This window comes from Poecilia mexicana, unplaced genomic scaffold (assembly GCF_051168715.1).
Source record: "Poecilia mexicana isolate PSO_F unplaced genomic scaffold, ASM5116871v1 scaffold_16, whole genome shotgun sequence".
Lineage (NCBI taxonomy): Eukaryota > Metazoa > Chordata > Actinopteri > Cyprinodontiformes > Poeciliidae > Poecilia > Poecilia mexicana.
This window is the reverse complement of record NW_028263385.1, coordinates 23,181,685-23,206,937: the sequence shown is the minus strand read 5'-3', so window position 1 is coordinate 23,206,937 and position 25,253 is coordinate 23,181,685. Positions and strand designations below refer to the sequence as shown.

Below are 25,253 nucleotides of genomic sequence, written 5' to 3'. Positions count from 1 at the left end.
CCAAAGTGAGCAAATCAAATGTCACTTAAAATGTGACCCAGAATTGCTGAAAACTGTTCTAATGAATGTTAAAACCTAAAACTTGAAAGACAAAAAAATAAAATGAAATCTATTGGGCTTTCAAAAATGAAACAGAGACAATTGGACCTTCTCCTGGATATTTAGGTGTGTGATATTGATGTACTTCATCCAGAAATCCGATGTTAGGATAATGGATTATACAAAAGTCACATTCAAAAGAGAAATAACACCAAGGTGATGATTAACCAACCAGACACTGTGGTTGAAGAAAAAGGAGACAAGAAGGCAGGTGTGACTGACAAAGCAATCCCAATGTTAAGAACAAGCAAAAAAATAAAAAAATAAATAAATATAAATAAATAAAGAATCCCAACGGGAAAGGAGAAAGTTGTTGTGTCAATTGTCATTGATACATTTTAATGTGTGATCCTCAAAAGTGATTTCTGGAGATTCCAGGAACAAACTTTTTCCAGCGCAGTCCTTTTGAAAGCTAACATGCTGCATTAAATTCCAGGTTGAAAACATCAAATGAACTCAGACAAGTGAGAAGTTTAATTTTTTTTTTTTTTTTTTTTTTTACAACTTTTTGATGTTCATATTTGCCGATGAAAACAGCGTTTTAATTTTTAGAAGAGAGTTAGTGGAAAAAACTTTTTTAATGACTATTTGTGATGTATTTTTTACGCCACAGGAATCTGGAATTCCAACAGATGTTTGATATAAACATGATATAAAAATCCACGGAAAACGCAGGATGTCTTTCCCATTTGTCACTTTTGTCCTAATTGTTTTCTGTCTTTAAACTTCTCCCTCGTACTTGTTTTTCCCTGGCTGTTCTCCCCTCTTTCAGTCTTTATCTCTCTTTGTCAGTCTCACTAACCCAACCCATCCCCTAGAGGTTAATCCCTTTGGTTTCAAATAGAGATAACCATGGCAACAGGCCACAGTTTTCAAGCTTTGGCTCCATCAAACAGCAGCATTGATCAGAATGAAACAGTGTCAGGCAAATGCGAAAAACACACAACAGCCTAGATGTATATCCACATTTCTGCATTTGTGATGTTTTTGGTTGGAGAGAGAAACATCTCTCTACTTGATAATTTAAATTAATTACAAAGTTTTTTTTTTTAATAATACAAAGGTTCCTGCTAGAACCTTTGTATTTGTGTGTTTCTAGTACACCCATAAATCTGACACACAAGCGAAGAGCGAAACAACAGTGAGGGATGACAAATATGCTTTCCTTTGCTCACTGGGTGCTAATTTTTGCTTCAAAAGACCAATTAATTGGACGCTGGAAACAAGTTGTTGTTTGAAAGTTGTGCAAAAAGCGTTTGGGCTATCAGGCCTGAAATACCACATCGATGCAAAACACATTTCATCCATCACAAAATGCTAACGTCAGTGTCCACATTTCTAAAAAGTATACTTTCAAAGAAGCTACATTAATGATAAGGAGATCCTGAAACACTTGAAAACTGAATAAGTATAAAAGCACTTTGCACCAATCTGATGGTCGAATAAACTAAACAACAGATTAAAAACAATGTCCATATTGTTGAGCTAATATGTCAGCACTTTCCTATTTCCCGCACAGAAGCAGAAGAGCTAGATTGTTGTGGTATTTCTGTTTACTTTTCAGTGATATTTCAACTTTAGATACAGATTGCTGCCTTTAGGGCATTTGTCGCCAAGCAGACACCGATGGTTTGCATTGCTTCATTAGAAATCATGGTGGAGTGTTTTGGATATGAGAATTATATCACTAATTTGCATTGCCTTAAAAACTTTCATGTGTTCCCTGGATTTCATTTCCCCAAAGATTTATTAGTGGACAAACCATTAGCAAAGAAAAGACATAGCACAATAAACTCTTTCTTAATGTTTCCTCAAGAAGCACTTTTATTAATTTTCTCTTTTGCATCCAAGGAGACTTTACCTCTGTGATAATCCAGCGACGGGGCAAGCCTCTTGGTTTATTGCATTTGTGTAATGAAATCTTCTGACAGACAGCCAGTCAAGAAGCAATTTATTGAAAGGGGAGGAGATGGAAGGGATTAAAAAGGCAGTATGTGAATCAGTTTAGGAGCCGAATTTCAATCTGTTCAATTCTTCTGAGCTGAGGTTGCGAGGGGAACATTGTGGCAAATATCAGTCTGACCTTAGAAGTACATTCTGAGTGTGCCCTTGGCAGCCTGTCACTATTATCGGCATCAGCAGCAGTCACATCATGTTTAGCTGATTTTACAGCATTTATTTTTTTCTAAAGTTGTAGATACACACCATGGCGTCTCTAAGATGTCTTGCTGTGTAGTGTGTGCTTAACAATGATTACGTTGTAATTTCCACCTATCCACTGCTTCCCCTTTCATAACTGCATCCTTCATCATCTTCAGTAAGTACAATATGTCCCATAAAGGGGAGTGTTGGATTTTTATGCATGTTTATACGCTCGTCTCTGTATAGCTGCCATCATTAATAAGTCTTTGTGAACTGCTGTGCAGCGGGTTTTACTGTAACGATGCACACAGCCACACAGATGCAGCTCTCTCTTCGGAACGGGTTAACCGGGGTGTGTACCTGTGCCACCAGAAGCAGATACCGCTCCCCTTCTTGCTCCCAGGCCCCATAAATCATTTAGAACGAGGCTAGCCCTGAAGCAGCCTGTCTACCCAGGCAGACACTGTGACATCAGACTGAGGAGGCCTTGAATGACACAGGGACACATTTATCAAACACACGACAGATTTGTTTCAAAATCTCTTCCTCTGAACATTAAGTTTTGTCATTTTCTTAATCTCCTTCTTCCTCCTCCACATTTGTTCGTAGTGGACATTTATGTTAACTCCTCATACAGACAGACTTTATTGCTGTTTGTTTTATATTCTATTCTGCATTTCACTGAAAAGTTTCATTGTTTTGACTTTTTTGTAAGTCCTTACAAATTTCACATTTTATTTTTTACTACTGCCTGTTTTTTGCCCCAAGAAAATAGCTCGGGAAAAGACAGTATGAGGCTGTTATTCTGTTGTTTTTGTTGACTAATTGACTGCTCTGCTGCACTTATGCCGCCTCATTCTACGTTTACCATGTCAGCACATGGAACCACCAAAAAGCAGCACATGCTGACTCAAAACAAATAAAAATACACGTCTTTTTAATGGCAAGTGTATTATAAAATTGCTTTCCTTGTGTGTATGTGGTTTCAGCTGACCTATATACAGAGGAAACATATTTACATGCATTGTGTGAGAACACATAAGCGTTTTCTCCTCGCTTTGTATAATTCAATTTTTTTGTAATTTGCCATTAAGGATTACAAAAGTCATTTCTACTGATTATTGCCATAATAAAAAGCTGATTTTTTTTTTAGACCTTGAGTTTCAATGAATTCTCCAGTGTTAATAAAAGTGGGATAATTCATCTTTTACAATTTGTTGCTTTGCTCATCACTGGTAAAAGCACTTTGGGTATTAATTTTTATTAATCACACAGATTTTTTTATCCTTTTTGGATTTCTATCCTTTTTGGAAATTACATTCAAGCTGCAGCTTGAATGTAATTTGCTTTTCTGTTTTAGTTGCTTTTCTATGGTGTTTTCTCCCATTTCTTAAAAAAGTGAAACTGAAAACAGCTCCACTCTCTATCCTCTCCTCTCCACCTGTCTGACTCGCCGATATGATTTCACTCTTGTGGACAAAACAAAGGTAGGAGAGCAACGTTTTACATGCAAATATCCACGACTGTAGCAACCCTAAACCTCTGTATGAACAACGATATACACAGAAGCATCAAAGACATGAGAAGTGATTCCATGTTTTGCCTGTTACATCCTATTTTAGTCGGTTGACAGCCCCAATAAAAATATTTTGAACTGATTCATTAACTCGGTTCATTTTTTTAACTTTTAATTAATCGTGATTAACTCACAGCAACCCTGTGATTAATCAGATAAAAAAAATTTACATATATGATAATCATAACACATTTTATTTAAAGCGCCTTTTAAAACCCTCGAGGACACTGTACAAAGAAGAGAAAATCAGCATAATAAATGATCAGAAACGTACATGGGTCAAACACTACAGAGAATATGAGGATTTGAAAAGATGAGTTTTGAGGAAGAGAATCAGTGCTAAGGATAGGTGGCAGCTAATTCCAGAGCTGGGGGAGGCAGAGAAAGAGAAGACTGTGGTCTCCATGGTGCTGAGATGGACAGAGGGGACAGAGGTCAATGGAGGTGAAGGACCAGGAGGGCATGTGACGGGTAAGATGGGGCCAGACGGTGGTGGACGGCCTTGAAAGTAAGGAGGAATAGTAACAGTGTAATTGTTACTGAATGGGAGAAAAATAATGTGAAGGATGGAAGGAGCGGGTTTGGTTGGTGATACAGGCAGCAAAGTTCTGACTATTTGAAGTTTACTGAGAGATATACAATATAGAAACATCTAAAAAAAAAAAAAAAGAATATTGTTTAAAAGTGCAATATTTCTTGAGACTCATCTCAGAAAGTGAAACTCGTATATTTTAACCTTTTTGTTTCTTGTCATTTCGATTAACCTGGCTCACAGAAAACGAATCCCCAAAATTCAGTGTCTCAGAAAATCAGAATACTGTGAAAAAGGTCATTATTGAAAACTCGTGTTGTCAAACCCTCATCAGCTAATTAAATTAAAACGTATGCAAAGGTTTCCCGACCCTTTAAACAGTCTCTCACTCCGGGTCAGTAGGCTACACCATGATGAAGACTGTTGACTTGACAGATGTCCAGAAGTCATATCAACACCTTTCACAGGGAAGGTAAGCTGGTTTTTCACAGAGTTCTGTATCCAGGTACATGAACAGAAAATTGAGTGGAAGGAAGATGTGTGGTAAGAAAAGGTGCACTAGTGAAATCCATTGCAGAATTTTGAGAGACACTCAATTTTGGGGTTTCTTTACTTGTAAGCCATAATCATTAAAATTCCAAAAAAACATAAATAAAAGCTTTAAATAAAAGCTTGATTTTTGGAATCAATCTTAATAGAACTATCTTTTGACTTTATGAGATGACTGGCCAGAAATATTGCACTTTTACACAAAATTCTCATAATGTAATTTAAGGAATATGCAATGCATAACAACAATATATAGAACAACATACTGTACAGGAGCGTTTCTCAATTCCGGTCCTCAGGCCCCCCTACCCTGCATGTTTTAGGTATTTCCCTTCTGACATACACCTGAATTGTATCTTTGGGTGATTAACAGGCTTCTGCAGTACTTGATGGTCATGCAATCGTTTGAATCAGCTGTTCTGGAATAGAGGCACATCTAAAACATGCAGAGCAGGGGGGCCCGAGGACTGGAATTGAGAAGCACTGCTGTACAGTAAGGGCAAAAATTCAGCATAAACACTGTGCATTTATTTTAATATATTTATAGACACACTTGAAGATACTTGAACATATGCTGCATGGGAACTCTAAGCGTATCTTGGAACTTCTGTGCTGTAAGACATGTAGCAGTCATGATCTGCATTAGAATAAGCCTGTGTGTCTGTGTGTGTCTCTGTCTCAAAGATCATCCGTCTGCATTCCAGGTAATTAGACTGGCCAGCAGCTGAGTCCCATTAGCCTTGATTACAGCATTCAGTATGAGGAGAGGGGGAGAGAGGAGAGAGAGAGAGTGTGTGTGTACAGGCTGCAGTTTTAAGACTTTAAGAGGGGTTGTTTGTGTGTGGAATGTTGATGCATAGTTGCGTTGCCAGCACCATGGCACGTGCTTTCTGAGTCGTTTCTGAATAGTTAGCAAATGTTCAAAGTGAGAGGCAAAGAGGCTGTTGTTTCAAGTTATGCAATGCGGAGGGAGGTATAGAAATATTGCATCCGTTCGATCATTAGTTATCAAAATGGGATTATGTTAGGGAGCAAACATTTGTGTGATTTGGTTAAAGGGTAGTTCACAGAGGAGGGGAATGTCTTTCCTGGTTTCTCAGAAAACGTGAAGATATTTCATTGGATTCTTGACAAGAACGTTTGGGGCTTTGGCTCCATTTCTGCATTCCTATAAAATTACTAGATGCCTATTTAGGAACTGATATCCATTGTGCATCCTGATATTGTAAGAGCCTTCGTAAATATCAGTTTTCTAACCCTAAGTAGAAAAATTGGCAGATGAACAGAAATAAGACGGCAGTCTGTTTTATAACCTGTAATTGGCAAATTAAAAATCTGGACCCGTGTTAAAGACTCCTAAGATTAAAAGTAGCTTCATGTGATGACATTTTTGGATCATTCTTGAAATTTCAGGAATTCTGCAATTTTTCTCTGAATTTTACCTCGGTAAGATAAAAGTTATTCACAAGATGCCTTAAGGGAACTCATAAAAGTGAGGGGTTGGGTTTAGTGAGGAGGATTTTTAGCGAGCCTAAGTGTGTCAGTAGAAGAGAGATTCTTCATAAAACCTATAGTGCTGTGCCAACAGCAGGCAATGTGTTTGAATTTTGTGTTCTTTGCTTCAGCGTTTTATGTTGGTTGTTTCGCCTGATCAAACAACTTTATACAAGCAGGTAATCGCAGCGAATTGCTGACAGCTGAGCGTCCACTAGATGACGTAGTCAAAGGACCAGCATGACGAGAGGCCGAGACGAATCAAAACAATGATGAGGATGTAAATGCGGCACAATCAAACGTGTTGATGCCATGTGGCGATTATTGTAATTTTGTCATCGTCATGACACGCTTTTGTGTGATCTGTTAATTTCTATCAGTTGCCTTCTGTAGGGGTACTTGAGGTTTTTTTTATGCCTTTTGTTTTGCGTATCAACCAGTATGAGCCCCTGGAAAACAGCATCTCCTCGCTCTCAGCAGCTGACTGAAAATCTTAAGCTGACTCCTTGGCAGCAATATTTAGGCTAAGATTGGAGCTCTGTAACAGGACTCAGAATCCTGTGCTTTTTTTTTCCCCTCTTAAGTGAACAAACTCTAAATAAGCAGGTGATGCTGACAACACTCTTTAGTGTGGACGTCGTCACTGAGGGGACAGAAAACGACTGATGTTTTCATTATCAGAGATATGTTTCACAGTAAAGCTTGAAGAGTCAAAAAAGTTACACGGAACTTCTAGGGAGGAATCTGTATGGGAAACTAGCTATTCTTCTGTGCATAATTAAGTAAAAATTGACACTTTTTTTGTTTTGTTTTTGGATCATTATCACCATCAATGATTGCCAATGATTAAAAAGAGGTAAGAAATGTATTGCAATGTGAAAACTGAAGCCTTACTGTCACCTTTGATCATCTCCACATATCTCACTGATCCCCCCCAAAGAACTCATTCTACCATTCTGAACTTTTTTTGTTTAAAATTTATATATCTATATATATATGTAGAGAGAGAGAGATTAGCGCGACCACATTCCCACAAGAAAGCTACACCATTTCTGCTTGGTTTGCTTTTGTGGTGACTTTGAACACTAAACAAATGCAATAACAACAGAACATATCATTACAATCAGGCCTGGTTGTTGTTTAATCTATGCATCAATCAACACTGACACAACACAACACAGCAGTCATTTTTTTATTTCGAATCACAACCAAAGAAGATTGGATTGCATAACTTTCTTGGCCTGCTGATTTGTATTCAGCGAAGGGAATGTTTATTTAATTCACCCGTGCAGGGCTGCTTTGTCTGCATGTCGTCCTCCACACTCTCTTCATTTTTCTCTGGGCGTGTATCTCTCTCTTCCCTCTGTATCTGCATCTGACCCCCTTGGATGATTTCAGCATCTCAGGATGCGGTGATTGATTCCTTCTCTGGACACCTGGAAGACAAACAGCCAGCAGACTGCTTTGCAGCAAGGACTGATTTTTGCCTGGACTTTGTGAAGAATTACTGGCCTTTTAATACACACCAAAGACAACATGAGGGGAAGACGAGAAGGGATGAAGCCATGTTGCATCTGTTGAGCTGAAAGAAATAGACGATGGTGTTAAAAAAAAGGGAACATTGCTGCTATATATCGTAAGAACTCTTTGTGTAGTCAGTCACCTGTTCTCTGGACATTATGTGTTACTGTAAAAGACTCTTGCAAAGTTTGAGCATAAAGCATTTGTAGCCTGAGGCTGAAAAATTGAATTCACTGGTTGAACGTTGCCTCCTATTTGGTCAACAGCAGCAACACTTTTTGGAATCATTTATTTAGTCATTGACAACTGTTGAGTGTGATTGAAAAAGTATTCATAGTATATATTTTGCAGCATTAAATTCAATAAAATGTTCCTACACCTTGGACACTGAAATATGTGATCTCAAGCTAGGTATCGTAGTTTTTTTGATGAAATAAGTTTTTTTTTCTCTCTCTCTCTGTCTCTCTCTCTTTTTTAAGCTTTAGGGAAAATGTCTTTACATTAGTCAAACCATTGTATCCAAGAACTGTTTGGTCTAACATCTAAATGCATGTGAAAAAGGGTTGATTCTAAACCAACGATACAGAAAGCACACAAACAAACCAGCAGCCTTTCACGATAGCAGACAAATGAGCAGCGGTTGAAACAAGAGTCTATTAAATCCAAACCATGTTGTTATAAAACCCACTCAGTTTAGGCTGCTCAGGAACAAAACAAGCATTGCACATCAAATTACCAGAAACTTGGTCGGTTGTGAAAGCATGCTGATTACTGTCCAAAAACAAAAAATGCAATTAGTTCTGACATAACGGTTAAAGGAAAAGAACAAAACAAACACAACAATCAAATAAATCACCGTTTGATCACAAATCAAACTGATCATCATGACGTGAAATCATGAAGTCAATAGTTTTGTTTCTTATGGGGTCACTATCTGATCTTCTAACCTATAAGATCCTCCTCAGTGTAGGAGTCTTAACTTCACATGTTCATTTCTGAGTGGACTCTGCTGACTCTACAATGGGAAGTATGTACATCCTCAGCTGTGATTGGAAGACCCTAATCCAATAGAAGGCTTTCTCAAATGTTTGATGATAAATAACCAGCTATTGGAAGGACACAGAGGGTTTATTTTACATTACATTGTGGATGGGTGATTGACTGAATGTAGTGTGAACCAGTTGAGGGTCCTCTGGGCTTCATAAAGCCCTAATCAAGTACAGGCCCTTCACCATTTTTACCAATGAGACCTAAAACAATGTACAATCATCCAAACCCTGAAGTTGAGAAAAGGTTTGGAAATATCGTATTCCATAATCACTTTTCCTTTTCCCCCAAAACTTATCCAGATCTTGAAGATGGTTAAAGAAAAGTCCAGAGTTTTCAAGAGTCAGTAAGAATTTTGTATGATAAAAAAAAAAAAAAATTATCAACATTTTCTCAAACAAAGCTCAGTGAAGAAGCTTTACTTTTAAGTGACAGAAATTGAGAGGCTGCAAGATGCCCTAGGGTTATGCTGTTTATCAGGATAATACCTGCTCTGTTATCCACTTTTATTTTTAACTAATTAAGCTGCCAATGTATTATGTTCATAATGATTTTTAATAGAGCAGGATTAGGTAAAAAAAATAAAAATAAAAAATGTTCCTCGGAATTAGTCATTTGCTAAAATAGATTAAAAAAAAAAAGAAAATCTCTTTGTCCTTCCCTTCAGACATAGCCAAAATAACCAAACATTGAATTTTGAGTGTACTATTGGATGTTTTCAACCCCGAAATTCAAGAGTCAGTAAGTATTTTGTATGGTAAAACAAAAACATACACTGTGTATGTTTGTAGGTGATGAAGTGACATCACCCCCAGATGTCTATTTTTACAACATGGTAGCTTCACTGTAAAACTAATTTCTGTCTGTTCCATTTTTGTTTTTCTCATGAAAATATTGCACAAAGCCATGTCTACTGACTTTAAATAAAATGGCTTTTGTTCCATGCCTATTGCACAATTCATCGTTGCCATGGTGACACAAACATGAGGATCTGTACTGTCAAAAAAAAACAAAAAAAACAAATGGGTGAAGTGGCTCAAGATGAAATGTATTCAGTGTCTGGTGTTGATTCCACCAACATGGTAGTCATCATGAAGATAAGGGATAAAGTGTATATCTCCACAGTTAATGACACCCCCGGGATTTGGGGGGTTAGCCTTCATAAAGTATTTATGATATGTTCATTAAGTATTGATTAAGCCGTTAGGAAGCGTTTAGACACCCAGACAATCCTTATGAAAGATTAGAACTTGGCTTGAGGATGAGGAACCCATAAGAATGAGAAATGCAGATAGAGAAGAAGGCTGCTGTGAGAGAGAGATGTAAATGAAGGAAAATAAAGATGAGTGTGGTGTGCAGACGTGCAGGAAGGGAAAGAATGAGGGGACACATAGATTAGGAAGAGAATGAGAAGTGTGAGGAGGGAAAAGTTCGCCTCTTTAAATATTAACTAAGCATTCAGATAGTGTTTTAGTCAGCAAGGCTACCATTAAGGGAGATTAGGTTTTAATCTTAGCGGGAGTAGGTTTGAATAGCAAGTAAGACGAAAAAGGAAATGAATATGAATGAATTCAAGTTTGGAGGAACACAGGGTTGAGGGAAGAGGTGGGCAGAGGGAGGCCAAAGTCAAGAGAGATTCAGACGTAGCAACAAGGAAACGTGGAAGAATATGAATGTTTCAAAGTAGAAATAAGAAGCAAACTCATACTGTAATGAATGGGAAGTGTTTTCCATAATCACCGACTCCCTCTCTCTGAAAGCGCTCTGGCGTTTTCTTTCTAAGCTTCTCCGTTCACTTTGCTGTACCTGCTCATTCCTGGCAGTGCTGCGAGAGGGCTGAGGTTTCCAATTTGAAGGGTTTCTACTTGAGACGCAGAAAGGCTAAGAAATGGGATTTTCAAGTACTGTCTCGCCTCGCATCCATGCATGCTGGCGTGCAAACAAAGCTGGCATTTTCAGTCGGTGTTTAATCACTGCTTTGCCCTCGGTTTACCCTCTATCATCAGCAGGTGTTGCCGGGTGGCGGGGTAACTAGGAGGTAGCGGGATAAGAGGCGCACACCTTCTACAGTAATGCAGAATTGAGGTTTAATGGGGCTGAAAACACTAGCTGACTGGTTGGCTGGCAGGCCAAACACAGTAAAAGGAGAGGCACAGTTGGTGTGAAGCTGTTTCCAGAGCATGACAGATGTTGCAAAGAGAGAGACAGAGTGACAAAGAAACAGAGCCAGAAAGGGGACAACAGCGTTAGAGAGAGTGACTCATCTGCAACACCTGCCGAGCGAGAGATCGCCGTCAGATAACTTTGTGCAAACAGCAACTTTAACCAAAGTCAAGAAGAGTTCTTTTACAAGTGGATATGTCTTTCAGGTTTCTGTCACCCGTTTTCACACCAAAGGTGAAATAAACAGCAGTGAGTTTAAAGCCTATTTGAAGCTTAAATAAGGGTTTTATTCTCAGAGATTTCATGAAACATTTGCAGCTTTATGCTCTGTTTGACTTGCCTTGGGATGTCTGAACGTGGATCTGGGAATAAAATATCAAAAGCTAAGTTAAGCAGATTTTAGTTCCGAGTTGTAAAAAATGACTTGCATTCTGCAAGTCTGTAAAGTTTGACCTGTCAGTTTCAGTTCAAGCCTAGTGTGTGATTGTTTCTTCTTTCTTTCTGAGCAGGTTGTGGTCATCCAACAACCAAATCAGAATTCCAACTTTAGGGGAAACTTTTTGTGTACTTTTTGTTAAAATATGAAATGTTTTGAGATCCACTCATCCACACTAATCGAGAAAAGTAACAATTTAAAACAACTGTATTGCAGTTGATTCTCGCTTGCATTTCCATTTTTTTTCTGTGATTTTCTTTGACAATTCTCGTCCTTGCAATTTTGTTCCTGCGTAGTGCACCAAAACATAGTTTCATCTATCATACCAACCATGCTTTGATTCATAACCTGCAGGGAGATGTTTTGTACCCATGTTGACGAAATATGGAAAGTAATTTTCTGTAATCTACTTATTGTCTCGGAAACGTGAGTGTGTGACTCCGGGTGATGTCTACCAGCAGAAAGTCAATTTGAGTTATTTTGGTCTAATAAGGGTTCATCACCCAACATATTTTAAAAGACCAAAATTTCCCCCAAAATGGGTCAGAACCAAAATCAATGGGAGTGGTGTTGTACAGTTTTTCTTGGGAAACATGATTGGGTAAAATTGCACATAAGGGGGAAGAGAGTAAGGGGCAAAAAAAAAAGCGAAATGCAGGTGTGAATTAGCAAAGAGGTGAAATGGAACAAAGCGAGTTCAGGGTGTATTTCCTTGCAACACTTGTGCTTACTCTATTTGACCATTTCACTACTTGTTCATCTTCTCAACCAGAAGATGTTCACTCATCACTCACTCCATTAGTAAATATCTCCCTTATAAAAAAACTAAAAATATCTTTTAACTCTTCTTATCACAATTCATGCTGCATATTCCCAGCTTGTTTCTGCTGTTATTTCCTATGCATTTGTCTTGTAGTGAACTGTGTTTCTCATTGCATTTTGCAACACCTTCCAGTACATCTATGGTAATGCCACACAGTTGTCGTAAGAAAGCGTAATAAGGACTACATTTTATATTTGGTGCTATTTAATGTATTTGTTTATGCATGTTAGTTAAGGAATAAAATCTGCTGAGGTTGGTACCAATCTGTGCATAAAACCAGCAGTTTAGTCTGGTTATTTGTTTCTGTTGCTGACCTGGATTTATCCAATCAGATTTGTTCTGCTTGTTTTTGGTTTCTTTTCCTAAGTTCCCCTAGAGGAGTGCTGTCATAGAAGACATTTTAGGAGGGGGTTTTTTTTGTCCCCCCCCCCCACACACACACAAATTTCTTTTGCTGTGAAGCTTTTTTTTTAGAAAAAAAGTTTCTGTTCTTGTTCAAGAATGAGCAAATTGATCCCAAACACTGTGCCCCGGTGTCCTCCTGGTTGACATTTCACCTCGTGACTCTGTCCCAGAAACATTTTAATAAGGACCGAGTTGGAAAGCGTTGAAACCTGATTCACTTTAATCATGCAAGATGATCCAAGAATGATTTCAGTGACGTAACCCTTTCATGAAGATGATGATTCTGAGACCAGTGACAGATTCCACAGCTGTTACACTCGACTCCTTTGATGTTCCTTCTTTCATGTGTCCCCCTGCTTGTCTTAATGTGACACATAAGCATGTACGCAAACCCAACAGCTAACATTCAAAGCCTGTTGCCCATATGTGAAGACAACCTCCCCAGTCATTAGGTTGGAAACTGACAAATGAAAAATCCTTGTCTGCCGCGCACCTTGCACGTAGATTTTCAGAATCCAAAAGAAAAGGTGATTTCAGAATTTTCCACCTGGGCTGTTCTGCCTGCACTGACTCAATTCTTACACGGACGGCTTTGGTCGCAGTCTTCTCGGCTTTGAGCTCACTCCCTTCAAACATCTATCAATCCTCCATGGATGAAAGCAATATTTGGGTGCTAAGGGAGCCTAAAGGGTCTTTATTTTTTATGTCACAGAAGCAGAAGGTGTTCACATAGCAGGACGCATATGTCACACCCACATAGCGTGTTTTTCTAATGACTTCAGTTAAATTTAATTATCTTACCTCGTGTCTCATATCCTGCATTTTTATAACAAGTGAAGGTAACTTAGCTACATGATTGTGCGGTAAAATAGCATTGTGTGCCTGAAAAATACGTAATAATGCCCCTTTAATCCTATATTCCTTTATGTCTGTTGTCATTTTCAGTATGTTTGGGATTGCAAGGTATTATCGTATAACAAATGTTTTTATATACAGTTATAATTTTCACCAATAATAATAATAATCGGACACTCAGTTTCTTTAGACCTGTGTGTCTTTCTTGCTTTTAGGAAACTGTGAAGTGATTTATTGGAAGCGTGTCTTTGTAATTTATGGAACATGCATTTACTCTTTCCTTTCTCTGCAGCAGGTTGCATATCAAACCATCGTTGCCGTACAACCTTTCCATGCAACCCATCCCCCTTTAATCAAGAAACACCAAACGGAGACGTTTTGGCCTTTTGCAGAGAGTCATTTGCATTGAGATCTGTCTGTTGTGATTTGAGTTCTTTGTACATTTATTTTGAGGTTTTTCTGTGTCTCGTTCTGTTTCCTGATAGTCTCTGTGTTGTCCTGTCTCCCCTGTTGATTGTGCCCAGCTGTTTCTAGTTCCTGTGATTACCTTCCCCGTGTATTTAGTCCCTCTTCTTGTCTGTGTTCCTTGTCGGATCCTCGTCGAGCGTCGTCGTCTAAGTTTGTTCTGTTTCCGTGCGTTCTCTGCCAGTCTCCTTGTTCCTGTGTTCCTGAGTTTTCATTATTAAAATATTCACTTTCTTCATAGCCTGGACTCCTGCGTTCGTTCTCACCACTTCCCAACACCGCCCTGTGACACTGTCAGACAGAAAAACCAAACAATATCAGTATACACATCTTAACCCACTGAGTGACACACCAGAGGGAGGCCCCCCACTTACCGCATGAAGATTTACTTCAACTTTGATAGCATTTCTTCATCCATAGGGGTTTTCCTTCTTGCTTCAGGGGTTTTGGAGTGTGGGGTTAGTGTAATGCATTTTCAAAACAGTTTCCACTCCTCTTAGGAGTATGCCTCTTGGGTTTAATTCGCTGCTATTTTTCTGTGAAATATTCAGTCATAAATATGGAAATAAACAATGCATCCGTCAGTGGATCAAACGGCAATCAAATAAGTTTTTATTTTAATTTTTATTGCCTTATATTTTTGAAAGGAAGAAATACATAAAGTGCCACAACATTGTAACAATTATTTGTTTCTCTGTAGTCAGTTAATGGTGTTTAAACAATAAATGTAAAATTTATTTTCTAATGAAACTGTCAGGGGCCTCCCATTGTTCTGAAATATTATTTTTTGTATAGTAATTCACCTGCAGTTTTTTTTTCTACGTTTTCTTCAAGGTGACTGGGTCAAATTTGTCTATATTTTTTGTTTAATTCTTTGCATTAAGATTGATGTTAAACACTCCATCGTTGTCTTTCACTGTCTCTCCACAGCAACAGGAGCAGGACCCCACAAACCTCTACATTTCCAACCTGCCGGTGTCGATGGATGAGCAGGAGCTCGAAAACATGCTGAAGCCCTTTGGTCATGTTATTTCCACGCGGATACTGAGAGACGCCAACGGTCTGAGCAGAGGAGTCGGCTTTGCTAGGTGCATACACAGTGAAATGGAAAAACGCCTCACTCCGAGAGTCCTATAAAATTGAAATTTCGTTTGTTTTTCTAGCATGTCGGAAACGAAGGTTATTCGTTTCATTTATTGGTGCAAAGTCAATTTGTTAGTGCAGTCGACTGGGCTCCCACACATCATGTAACTATGTCTTCACTGAGTGTAAACTGGTTGGGCTAATTACATTTAACTTTTTTAATTTATTTATTTTTTTTTTTTTTTTTAGCTGATTTCATTGCAAAACACAAGGTTTTTTGTACAGTAACCAAGCCTTGGCATATTGGGTTTTTGTATGTAAATGTCTGCAAATGAGAAAAAACAGTATTCATAACTTTGGTCAGAGATTGAACCTGTACGCTAAGAAAATGCAACTATTTGAGAAATGTGGTCATTAACTGCATGTTGTGTGAAAACGACACAAGATCTGACAACCGCAGGGCCTCCGCAAACTAATGTCGTGCTAATTGTGTTTGGAGTTTTGAAAAGGTGGTTGCAGGTTGGACATGTGCTTCCTAGTAACTGGGGAAACAAATACCAAACGCTACAATAACCACTTTTGCTATAGAAGTTACAAGATAAGCAATTTGCAACCAAATGACTTGGAGCTCCAACAATAAAAAAAAGGGAAATTCCACCTCTTTCTACCTCAAACCCTTTTGTCCCCTATGTGTGTGCATGTGTGGTCCTCTCAGTTACACCGTAGAGTGTGCCAGTGATTAGAATGCAGTCAAGTATGTATTCTGGGTCACTGACTGTACAAAGAAAACCCAAGACCCTCACAGAGACATACATACCCACATCCTAAACTCCCCCCTCGCCACTCTCAGTCTGTGCCCTCTGTCACCGTCTTTCTCCTCCGCTCAAACACACACACACACACACACACACGCGCACATTGACACACTGGCTTTTGCTTGCCAAGCAGGCAATTAGTCATTGAGCTGTGATTGGGTGAGCAGAGCTGAATAGGGGCAGACAAAGAGGACATGACACACAACAGATCAGACTGAAAGGAGCTTTTAAACTGGGACAAAGGGGAGGAAACCCCATAGAAAACAGACACACACGCGCATGTACGCACACATTTTTCACAGGCAGAGAAAGACACCTAAGCACTAATCCTTTAACTGGCAAGCGTTTACACACTTACTGAAATGTAGGACGCTTTTGCATGCGCTCGTAGCCGCATACGACGCATTCACTTTTGATGAGCCATGAAATCTTTCGTGCTTCCTCTCACCTAAACAAAATCCAAAATCACCGTTCTTTCTCTCCGTTGCAGGATGGAGTCGACGGAGAAGTGCGACGTGGTGATCCAGAATTTCAACGGCAAATTTCTGAAAACCCCTCCAGGCATGACAGGTAGGTGCAAACTGAGAGAATAGAATACGCTTACACTTACAGACTACGTTGAATTATATTCGCCGTTGTGTTTACTCAACACATTTTGGTTCTTATTAGTGGTTACCTTTGCACTACTCTCCCCTCTCAGTACAAGCAGGAATGTTTTCTTGTTTTCAAGGTGCTCTATTTTGTTTAAATAAATAAAAAATGTGACATCAAAATTCCAATTGCTACACTTGGACTTTCCTTCAAGCCCTCATTTATTGAATTTATAAAGACCTTTAGTTTTCCAGGCACCCAGTGTTTATGGAGGAAGAATGTTTTTATCAGTTTTCAGTTTTAGCAATTGTCTGAGCATAAAACTACACAAGTGTGACTGATCACACATCATTATCTCCTCTCTCTTTGCTTCCAACTCTTTAGGCCTCCTTGAGTTAATTTGGTATGAGGATTTGTGTGATTAGTCTTTGCTCTGCAGAAAAGGGAAAAGGGAAAAAAAAAAGATATTCTGAGACTAACCCTTGCTTAGGCACATGTGCACACCCAGACTGACATCGCTTAAAGCAAACAATCTGCTTGTGATTGTCCCCAAAGTAATTGGATAAAGAAGCTTGTTTTCTTTGAAGCGCACAAAACAAGCCAACAGCATGCAACAGATATGGAGAAAATGAGGGGACACAAAAAAGAAAGTGGCAGAATTTGAAAGAAGAAGAAGTGAATATACAGAAAAATAAAACATGGAGCAAGAAATAAATTGAAAGAAGAGCAGTTTCCCGGCAGCATCATTTGTGTTTGGAGCTGATTATCATTGATTAAAAAAAAGCTCAGAGTTGGAGGTTCTGGTTCCACTTCATTTTAATAAAACACTTGTAAGGAAAACAAGAAAAGCTCACACAAGTATAAGCATATTGAATAAGCGGTTAAAGATATCATAATCTTATTCTTTTATGTATTGTGTCTGCAATGCATCTCTCCAGTCTTTCTGATGGGTTTACTTGCTCTCTTCTGTCGCTGTCTTTAGGCCATACACTGATCAAAGAGTTGAGAAACTTATGAGAGGAATACCTGATTGGAATCCTAAAAAACACAATGTGTCCGTACAAATCCCAAGACTATCCACCGAGAGCAATTCGGTATAGAAAAAAAAAATGAATAAAGTGATATTAGGCAAGGCAAGTCTATTTGCATATCACATTTCAGCATCAATGCAAATCAGAATGCTCCATGTTAAACCTCTTTTATATTTTAATTGATATGATTCAGAGGCAGATTCAGATCTATTTGAAATATTTTCTAATGCAACATGCTATTAGATGAAATGGAAACTGCCAGTTCTTAAATGATCAATATCTCCAAAACAAATTAAATTATTAATTACCTCTTTTGCCTGCAGCAGCATTTTTATTTTTTTATTTTATTTTTTGTAATGCAAAATTAAATGTATATGTGATTACAACCCCCTTAATAAAACACAGATTACATATTATTATAGTAGAGCATGCCCAGTTATTGGTTATTGCAAACACGTAAAACACATGTACACGATTGTGCTTCTTTAAGTTTTATTTCTTATTAAAATTTGCAGTAGGTTATACAAAAATATACTGTAAAGTTATCAACCCTCTTCTGTAGGAAGACCAGGATGATGTTGTTGGTCGAGACATAATGCTCCACCAAAGGATAAAAGCTGCCATTGGTCATATTTATAGAGCAAACATCTCTCAACAACCGAACCGTTACTGATTTGCTGCTTTCTGACTCCTCCGAGCAGCGTTTTTTATCAAACTTAAGAAATAGTTTTCTCTGCGCTTTACTTCTTTCTCAGACTAAACTTTATCAGGTCGTCTCATCCAGATCCATACAATGTTGATTTCTGTTTGTTTCGGATGTACAAAGTTTATTGAAGGAAAAACGCTGGAAAAATGATTGATTTCCAGAGGGGGGAAATAAATGTGCTGGAAACAGCTTGAGCTCTCCCAACGTATCAATGCCTTTTACTGAGCCGAGCAAGATCCAGCACTCCAATCTGAAATGTAAATCAAGTAATCACAAGTTATGCGACTGGTTGCCTGCTGCATTTTCTTCTGTGTTTTTGCGGCTCGTGCCTCCATACAGCGAGTGTAAAAGTCAGTGCCAGTGGGAAACCTTTCCGATCCGTTCACCCGCTGCACAGTTTTGTCAAATGGCTTGATGTCAGAATGTGATGTTAAAACAAATCAGAGGGCACGTCGATTCAAGACATTTAAACACAAGGACGTCATCTTTGACAATCTATTCACTAACCTAGCATGAAAACATTTTTACTTCCTCAGATTTCCTGGACTTTAAGACACTGCCCTGATTTATTATATATGAATATAAAATCTCGATTCAAATCTGAGTCAGAAGACACTGATTTCCTGTTACTCATTTGAAGCAAGGAGTTTTTAAAAAAAAAAATAATTTTCAGAACTTATTCAAGCTCTTTTTCCTCTCTTTTTTCCAACTTAATTATTTCATCCTTTCTTTCCCCTCGTATGTCTCACATTTAAGATTCCTTGCCAGTTTTCACCACTGATATGTGTTTTTTTTCCCCCTCTCCCCCCTGGGGGCACTGCTTTCTTTATACCATATTTCCCCCCAGTTGTTTCAGCTGTTTTGTTTGCCATCAGATTTGTTTTAATGGCTGCTGTTGCTGTGCTTTGCCCTGTTGGAAACACATGTAAGCTCCAGAATTTGATCAACAACTAAACCGGGCTGCCTCGGACTTTTCTGGCATGTTGAAAGCAGACTTTCTGTCTTCACACACGCTGGCACGCTGGATAGTTGGAAGACGAAGCATTTTTCTCCATCTAATGAAATCCAACTTACTTTCTGATCATTTTGGCCAATTATTTGACCTTTTGAGTTCACAAACAGACTGTTTGTGGGCCACTGAACTAAACTCTTCGCATTTTAAGTATGGAAGAATAATTGTAGTATCGCAACAAAAGTAACCTACCTCATCCCAATGAAATTAAACCTTGAGCAATTTTACGTTTCCTTCCATAAAACAAGTGCAATGTAAAAATGGGGAAACGTGGCTGAAGGTTAGCTTCTACATAAATTAATGCTTCATATGTAGATGTCTTTTTAGATTTGTTCTTGGTGAGATGGAGGAAATATGACAGCTGCTTTAGTTCTCGCCCTTAATTTTTATTTTTATGAATTTATGATGAATGTGTCTTTTAGATTTTACCACATTTTATACACCCAGTCAGCCGGCCAGCCCTGTTAGAGGTGATGGGTTACTCCTTGGACAGATCCATGAATTTTTTAGTCTAGGTGTTTTAATTCCACAAACAATTTGTCAGCATCCGCTTGTCTTGATCCTTGACCAACTAACCACCTGGAGCACATGTTGTTTTCTCAGAGAGCTTTGAAGGGCGTTGCTTCACCTCACTGATTTTTTTTTTCCCATTTAGTTGTTTTTGGAGATTAAATCACTTTTTTTTTCTTTTTCAAATGAATATTTTAGCAAGTTGTTTTCTAGTGGATATTTTTCATAGCACATTTCCTGCTCCAGATGTTGGGTGTCACACGTTGCTTACATGAAAGAAACAAAAGGTATTTCTGCTGGATTCCTGCTTATTTGTTGGATTTGATCTACCAAAGCTAATATCTGTGTTGGTTAAAAAAAAAATAATAATAATTGCATATAATAGGATTAAACAATTTACAAGTGCCACTGTCACAGCACAGATTATTGATTTAATTATATTTTGGGTTAATGACTTTTATGTGGATAATATTTCTAAGAAATGTTCTAGCACCTCCATGTAATTCATTGCTTATTTTCAGGGAATAGTGAGATAATGTTTCATTTTTGCAATAAAATGTAATCTAAAATTTTTAAAAAGGCAACATATCAAAGAAAATATGAAAGCTAAACAAATTTTTTTGAGTAACATATTGAAACTAACAAATCCTCATCATTTATTGTTCAACAGTGAAATTATTGCACTGTACGGCTTAAAACCTGTGCACTGCTTCATAGATCTGCTGATTTTTTTTTTTTTAGTTTCAACCTTAAAATCATCATCACTACATATATTTTAATGCTTCTATAATTACCAGTAGAAGACGTTGTAAATCCATTATAAATGCACTTTATACTCCAAACTGAGTGAAAGAGGAGTGTGTTTCAGTCTGAATTCCCTTCTCTCATATCCTTTAAACAAGATATACATAAAATGTGTTCTGCGTTGGAGTTGCCGCGGTTTCTTTATTTCCCTGCTAAAGTTTCCAGTATCCCGCAGCTGCACTAACAGTGTGTGATCTGCTCCGTACAGTACAAGCCACCCACCTTCTTACCAGTAAACAAGTCCTGCCATTTGAGCAGAAAAGGTCAAAGATTGAAGACTGTAACTCAGTAAACAATTTTTTTTGTCCACTGAATTCACCTATACACATTTAAACATGTACAAATAAAACTCTGAAAGCAAGCAGTCAAACATTTTAAAAGTTGACTGTTTATCATGTTAAAAGTTGTTTCAGTTGTTTACTTTTTTTTTCTACTTTTAGACAATTTAGCGCACAAAGGGATGATCATTTGATCTATAAGTCATTATCCTCATGCAAGTCGTTAAAATATACATCTTCTTTAATGTAATGTTTTGAGTGTAGGTGAGGATTTCTTGTTTTTACTTTGACTTAAAAATATAGTTCTGACTGGACCTCAGATTACAACACTGTTAGTCTGTAATGAGCCAGTCATTTTAGATGTAATCAAACAGAAACAAGGATTGGAATCACAATGTGTATCAAAACAAGTACAATGGCTGAAAAGAAGAAATTAATATCATGAGCTGGTGTTTCTCCATGGACATTCTTCAGTGGGTCTTACTGGAATGGCATAAATATATAGGATCATGACAACAGGACACGAGGAACAGCTTTAAACAAATTATCCATGTAAGCGTAGTCATTATTTATAACTTCCAACCAAATGCTGCAGGCTGCTGAAAAGCAACCGTGAAAGGAAGCAGAAAAAACATACACATTACAAGTAACTATGTCTACATACAGGTGACCTTTGCTCTTGTTGATTTGTTTTTTATTGTTGTTCTCTTACTGCATATCAAGTTCTTAATTAGGGAATAACAAGTTGACTGTTGTAGGTTTCATCATGAGTCTCAGAGGGACTGTCATGATGGCTGTTAATGCCCATTAAGTGAATTTAGGTCCTTGGACCATTTATACCTCTTCAATTTCTGCCTTGCAGGCCCAGTTTTACAGTCTGTCTAATAAAATGATGTCAATACTCCTCCCCAAGCCAAGCTATGATTTATTTGGTGTATTTGGACAACCCAGAACTTGATTGTCCTTGAATCACTTCCAAAGGAGAAACAATATACTGGAACAGCATCACAACCATTACATGAGTCTTAATCATTTACCTAAAAATGATGTCTTTCATGTAATACTGTAATGTGGAGCAATCAGAACTTGTTATATACTTTTTTTTTTTAACTCCTAAGCTTTTTCCGCTTTTCCCCATAATGGATCTTGAGTCTGACACTGGCCTGCTGAAATCTGAGGACCCTTGTATATACAAAGTTGTAAAATGTGTTTTGCATATTGTTTTAAATGTCCACAATCGACCTGATGTAGAATCCAGTCAAATAACTTGCCATTCCACATCGTTTTGTTTCAATGTAGTGAACTTTGGTGGATTTCCTGGGGTCAAATTTCACTTTTGGTATATGGCTCACATTATGTTAAAGCACTCTTAAAGCTTGGGAGATTTTATATTGGAATCTGTAACAGTAAGAGTTTCAGTCCATAAGGCATAAAAGCAAAGCAAACCAGATTATTTCCACTAAAGTTTGCCTGGAATAAAACGTCTTGCTAGACTGGTGCAGCACATCGCTATATTTGAATCAACTATCCAGCTCACATTATTCCTGAAGGTTTTGGTTTTTTTTGTTTTGTTTTTTCTGGGAGTTATACATAGTTTAGCTTTAATGTTGATTTTGGGAAGCCAAAGCTCACCGTACAGGTCAAATATACAGAATGCAATCTCTGACCACGTTATACAAAACGTACAAGCTGACAGCTGCAAGGCATTCCTGCAATTAATTTTTTAGACTCTTTGTGACTTCTGTTTGCCTCGGTGGAGTTTTTCTGCGGTTTAGCTGTCAGATCAACGCAGACTGGCCGCTGGCATTGGTGTTCTTTGGTTAAGCACAGACAAATGTTTGTCAGACATTCACAACCTCACGTTTTATCTCAACATACTACACGTAGAACCTTCACAATTCAATGTTTTCCAATTCTGTTTGAGAGATGTGTCTGCTGTTTGTTTAGAAGCTAGACGTTCCTATTAGGACCCCGATCCAGGGTCTTTGGTGTGTGCTCTTTACACGTTCGCCCCAACCACACATTGGCTCTACTGCTGCTTTTTTATAAATAATATTGAAGTTAGTTGGTCACTAAGAATTGACTTCTCATGTGTGCGTTTGGTCCGTTTTGTATGCATTTGTGTTAACTTGTGGCGGCTTGTCCAGAGTGAGCCCCAAAACTTACCTTATTTATCTGCAAAAAAAAAAAAATGTTGGATTCATTTATATTGTTTTTTTTTTTTTTATCAACTTTCCATCTGGATTTATTTTATCGTATGCAGAGTGTAAACATGTTTTTGCATTTAAATTAATGTCATTTTGCAGCCTTGAAACCAAAAAACAAGTAGTTTTTCTTTGTTCTTTGCTGGGGAAAAATATTTTTAAACTTACTTAGAAGTCAGTTAACTATAAAAATATGCAATTTAATTGTATTCAAAAATGTTTATGCCAACACCGCTGCTAAGTAAAGTAAGAATTCCTGTTTACTTCAGAGGACTCATTTTCATGCAGGCACAACAAGAAAATAGTAAACAGAGTTTCAGCTGTTTTTTGGGGGGGCGGGGGGGTTCTGCTTCAGAAAAGACAGATAAAAACATGCTCTGCCAGAATACTTGATGTGTTGTCAGCTGTTGTCGCCGTGTCTTACTCTGTTCGCTCGACCAGGGAAACAGAACAGCTACTGAGCACAGATACAGCTTTCATGTCTGTGCTAAACTTCAGTTTTGTCATGGTACAACATTTCAAATGTGTGGTTGAAATTCAATTTTTTATATATTTTTTTCATTATGAATCATGAAATTCAGAGTAGCCTTCTACTGTCGAAAAAATATTGTTTTCCATTTTGACTTGTGTTGACACATAAAAACAATTTGGTAAAGTTTGTTCTGCTTTTGTCATTTCGCTGAAAAATTACTGTGTCCTCTGCTATTGTTCAGATGAATGAAAGGATGCATGATAAAATCTATGAAAATGTTGTGTCACAACTGTGGAAATTTGCAAGGCTACTGCTTATTTCTGCACTAGATTCACAAAGCAAATTTCACTGAATACACACATGCAAACAAGCTACACGGTAGGTGCTAAAGTGATGAAAAGGGAAACAAATATTCTTCACACACGGGTTTTATGTTGAAACGGAGATGTTTAAAACATGCAGGACGCTCTGCCTCCTGCATGAGGAGGTCTTTTAGTCATTTCATCCCAGTATGCTGGAGTTGGGACACTTCCGGAAGTTGCAGGATATCAGTGCTCAAGGATTAGAGACTAAACCTCCTCTTCCACAAGTTGGAGCTCAGTATTGAAGGCTCCCTATAATTCCAGCAACAAACGGAGACGGATAGACAGCTGACAGCGTTTCCCAGGATACCGGACAATATCTTCTAAATGTTGTAGCTTTCAACATGTGTTGGGCTTTTATGTCTCAGCCCACCTGAGGTGTTGAATTTGATTATGTTTCTTACATTATATTAAAGCGAACAGCTTTTGTGTAGTTATGTAACTACATAGGAGAATATGGGTCCGTCTGTTCACTCAGTATGACAGAATAACAGTCTTCGTACAGCTAAATTTGTGGCTTATCAAACCGCAACCAAATCTCTTTCACATTACATAAAAACATCAAACTGTCTAAATAAATAGCCTATTATACTTTTAAATGTGTTTTTGACTCGTGCTGTTGCAGAAGAATTTGCTTGTAACAGAAACTGCTGTTCACCCTGACCCGTTTTCATAAGATATGCCCTTAAATTAGAATAATTTTGTATTTGCCAAGCCTGTTTGTTTTTTGTGTCGACACTGTCACCAGACTACTTCTCTTTATTTAGCATCTAGTACTCTAGAGTTCAGATAGAGGTCCAATGGAGGGGTCACACTCAGTTAATCCAGTTTGCAATCAAGTCTTTCTGTTTTCTCTGGTCCAGAAAGAGGCTGTGTTTTCTTTGAAGCAGCTGTAATCTGCACCCATTGCCCCGGGGTCAAAGTGTGGGGATAATTTGGGGCACTGAGCATGACTGTTTGGTTTGTTTTGAACCATGCTTAGCATGCTTTGATGATTAGCCTGTGGCTTTGATTCAGTGTCAAGGCTGTTTTCGAGAAAGCTAAGTTGTAGAAATTGTGGCGATAAGACTGTTGTTCAGATGATTTGATAAAGCTGTGGAGGAGATAATGGTTCTGCTGGAGGTTAAGTGTGGTTTCCAGGTCCATTTGATTAACGATATGTTTGCTTTTAAGTCGCAGCATAAAACTCCCTTTATTCATCTCATCTTGGAAACATTCTGAGGTTTTTCTTACGACTAAGATGAGTAACTTATCTTTTTTTTTTTTTTCCTTGTCGTT

General features: G+C 38.0%; 1 protein-coding gene across 3 annotated transcripts in view; it reads left to right on the top strand.

Moving 5' to 3' along the window:
• Positions 1-25,253, top strand: part of LOC106926239 (RNA-binding motif, single-stranded-interacting protein 3-like) — a 132,035-nt gene that overhangs the window by 80,708 nt on the left and 26,074 nt on the right. For all 3 annotated transcript variants that reach the window (XM_088013827.1, XM_088013825.1, XM_088013826.1), the window contains exons 5-6: positions 15,038-15,195; positions 16,496-16,575. In XM_088013827.1, coding sequence (XP_087869953.1) covers positions 15,038-15,195; positions 16,496-16,575 — 238 coding nt within the window. The remainder of the gene's footprint in view (positions 1-15,037; positions 15,196-16,495; positions 16,576-25,253) is intronic.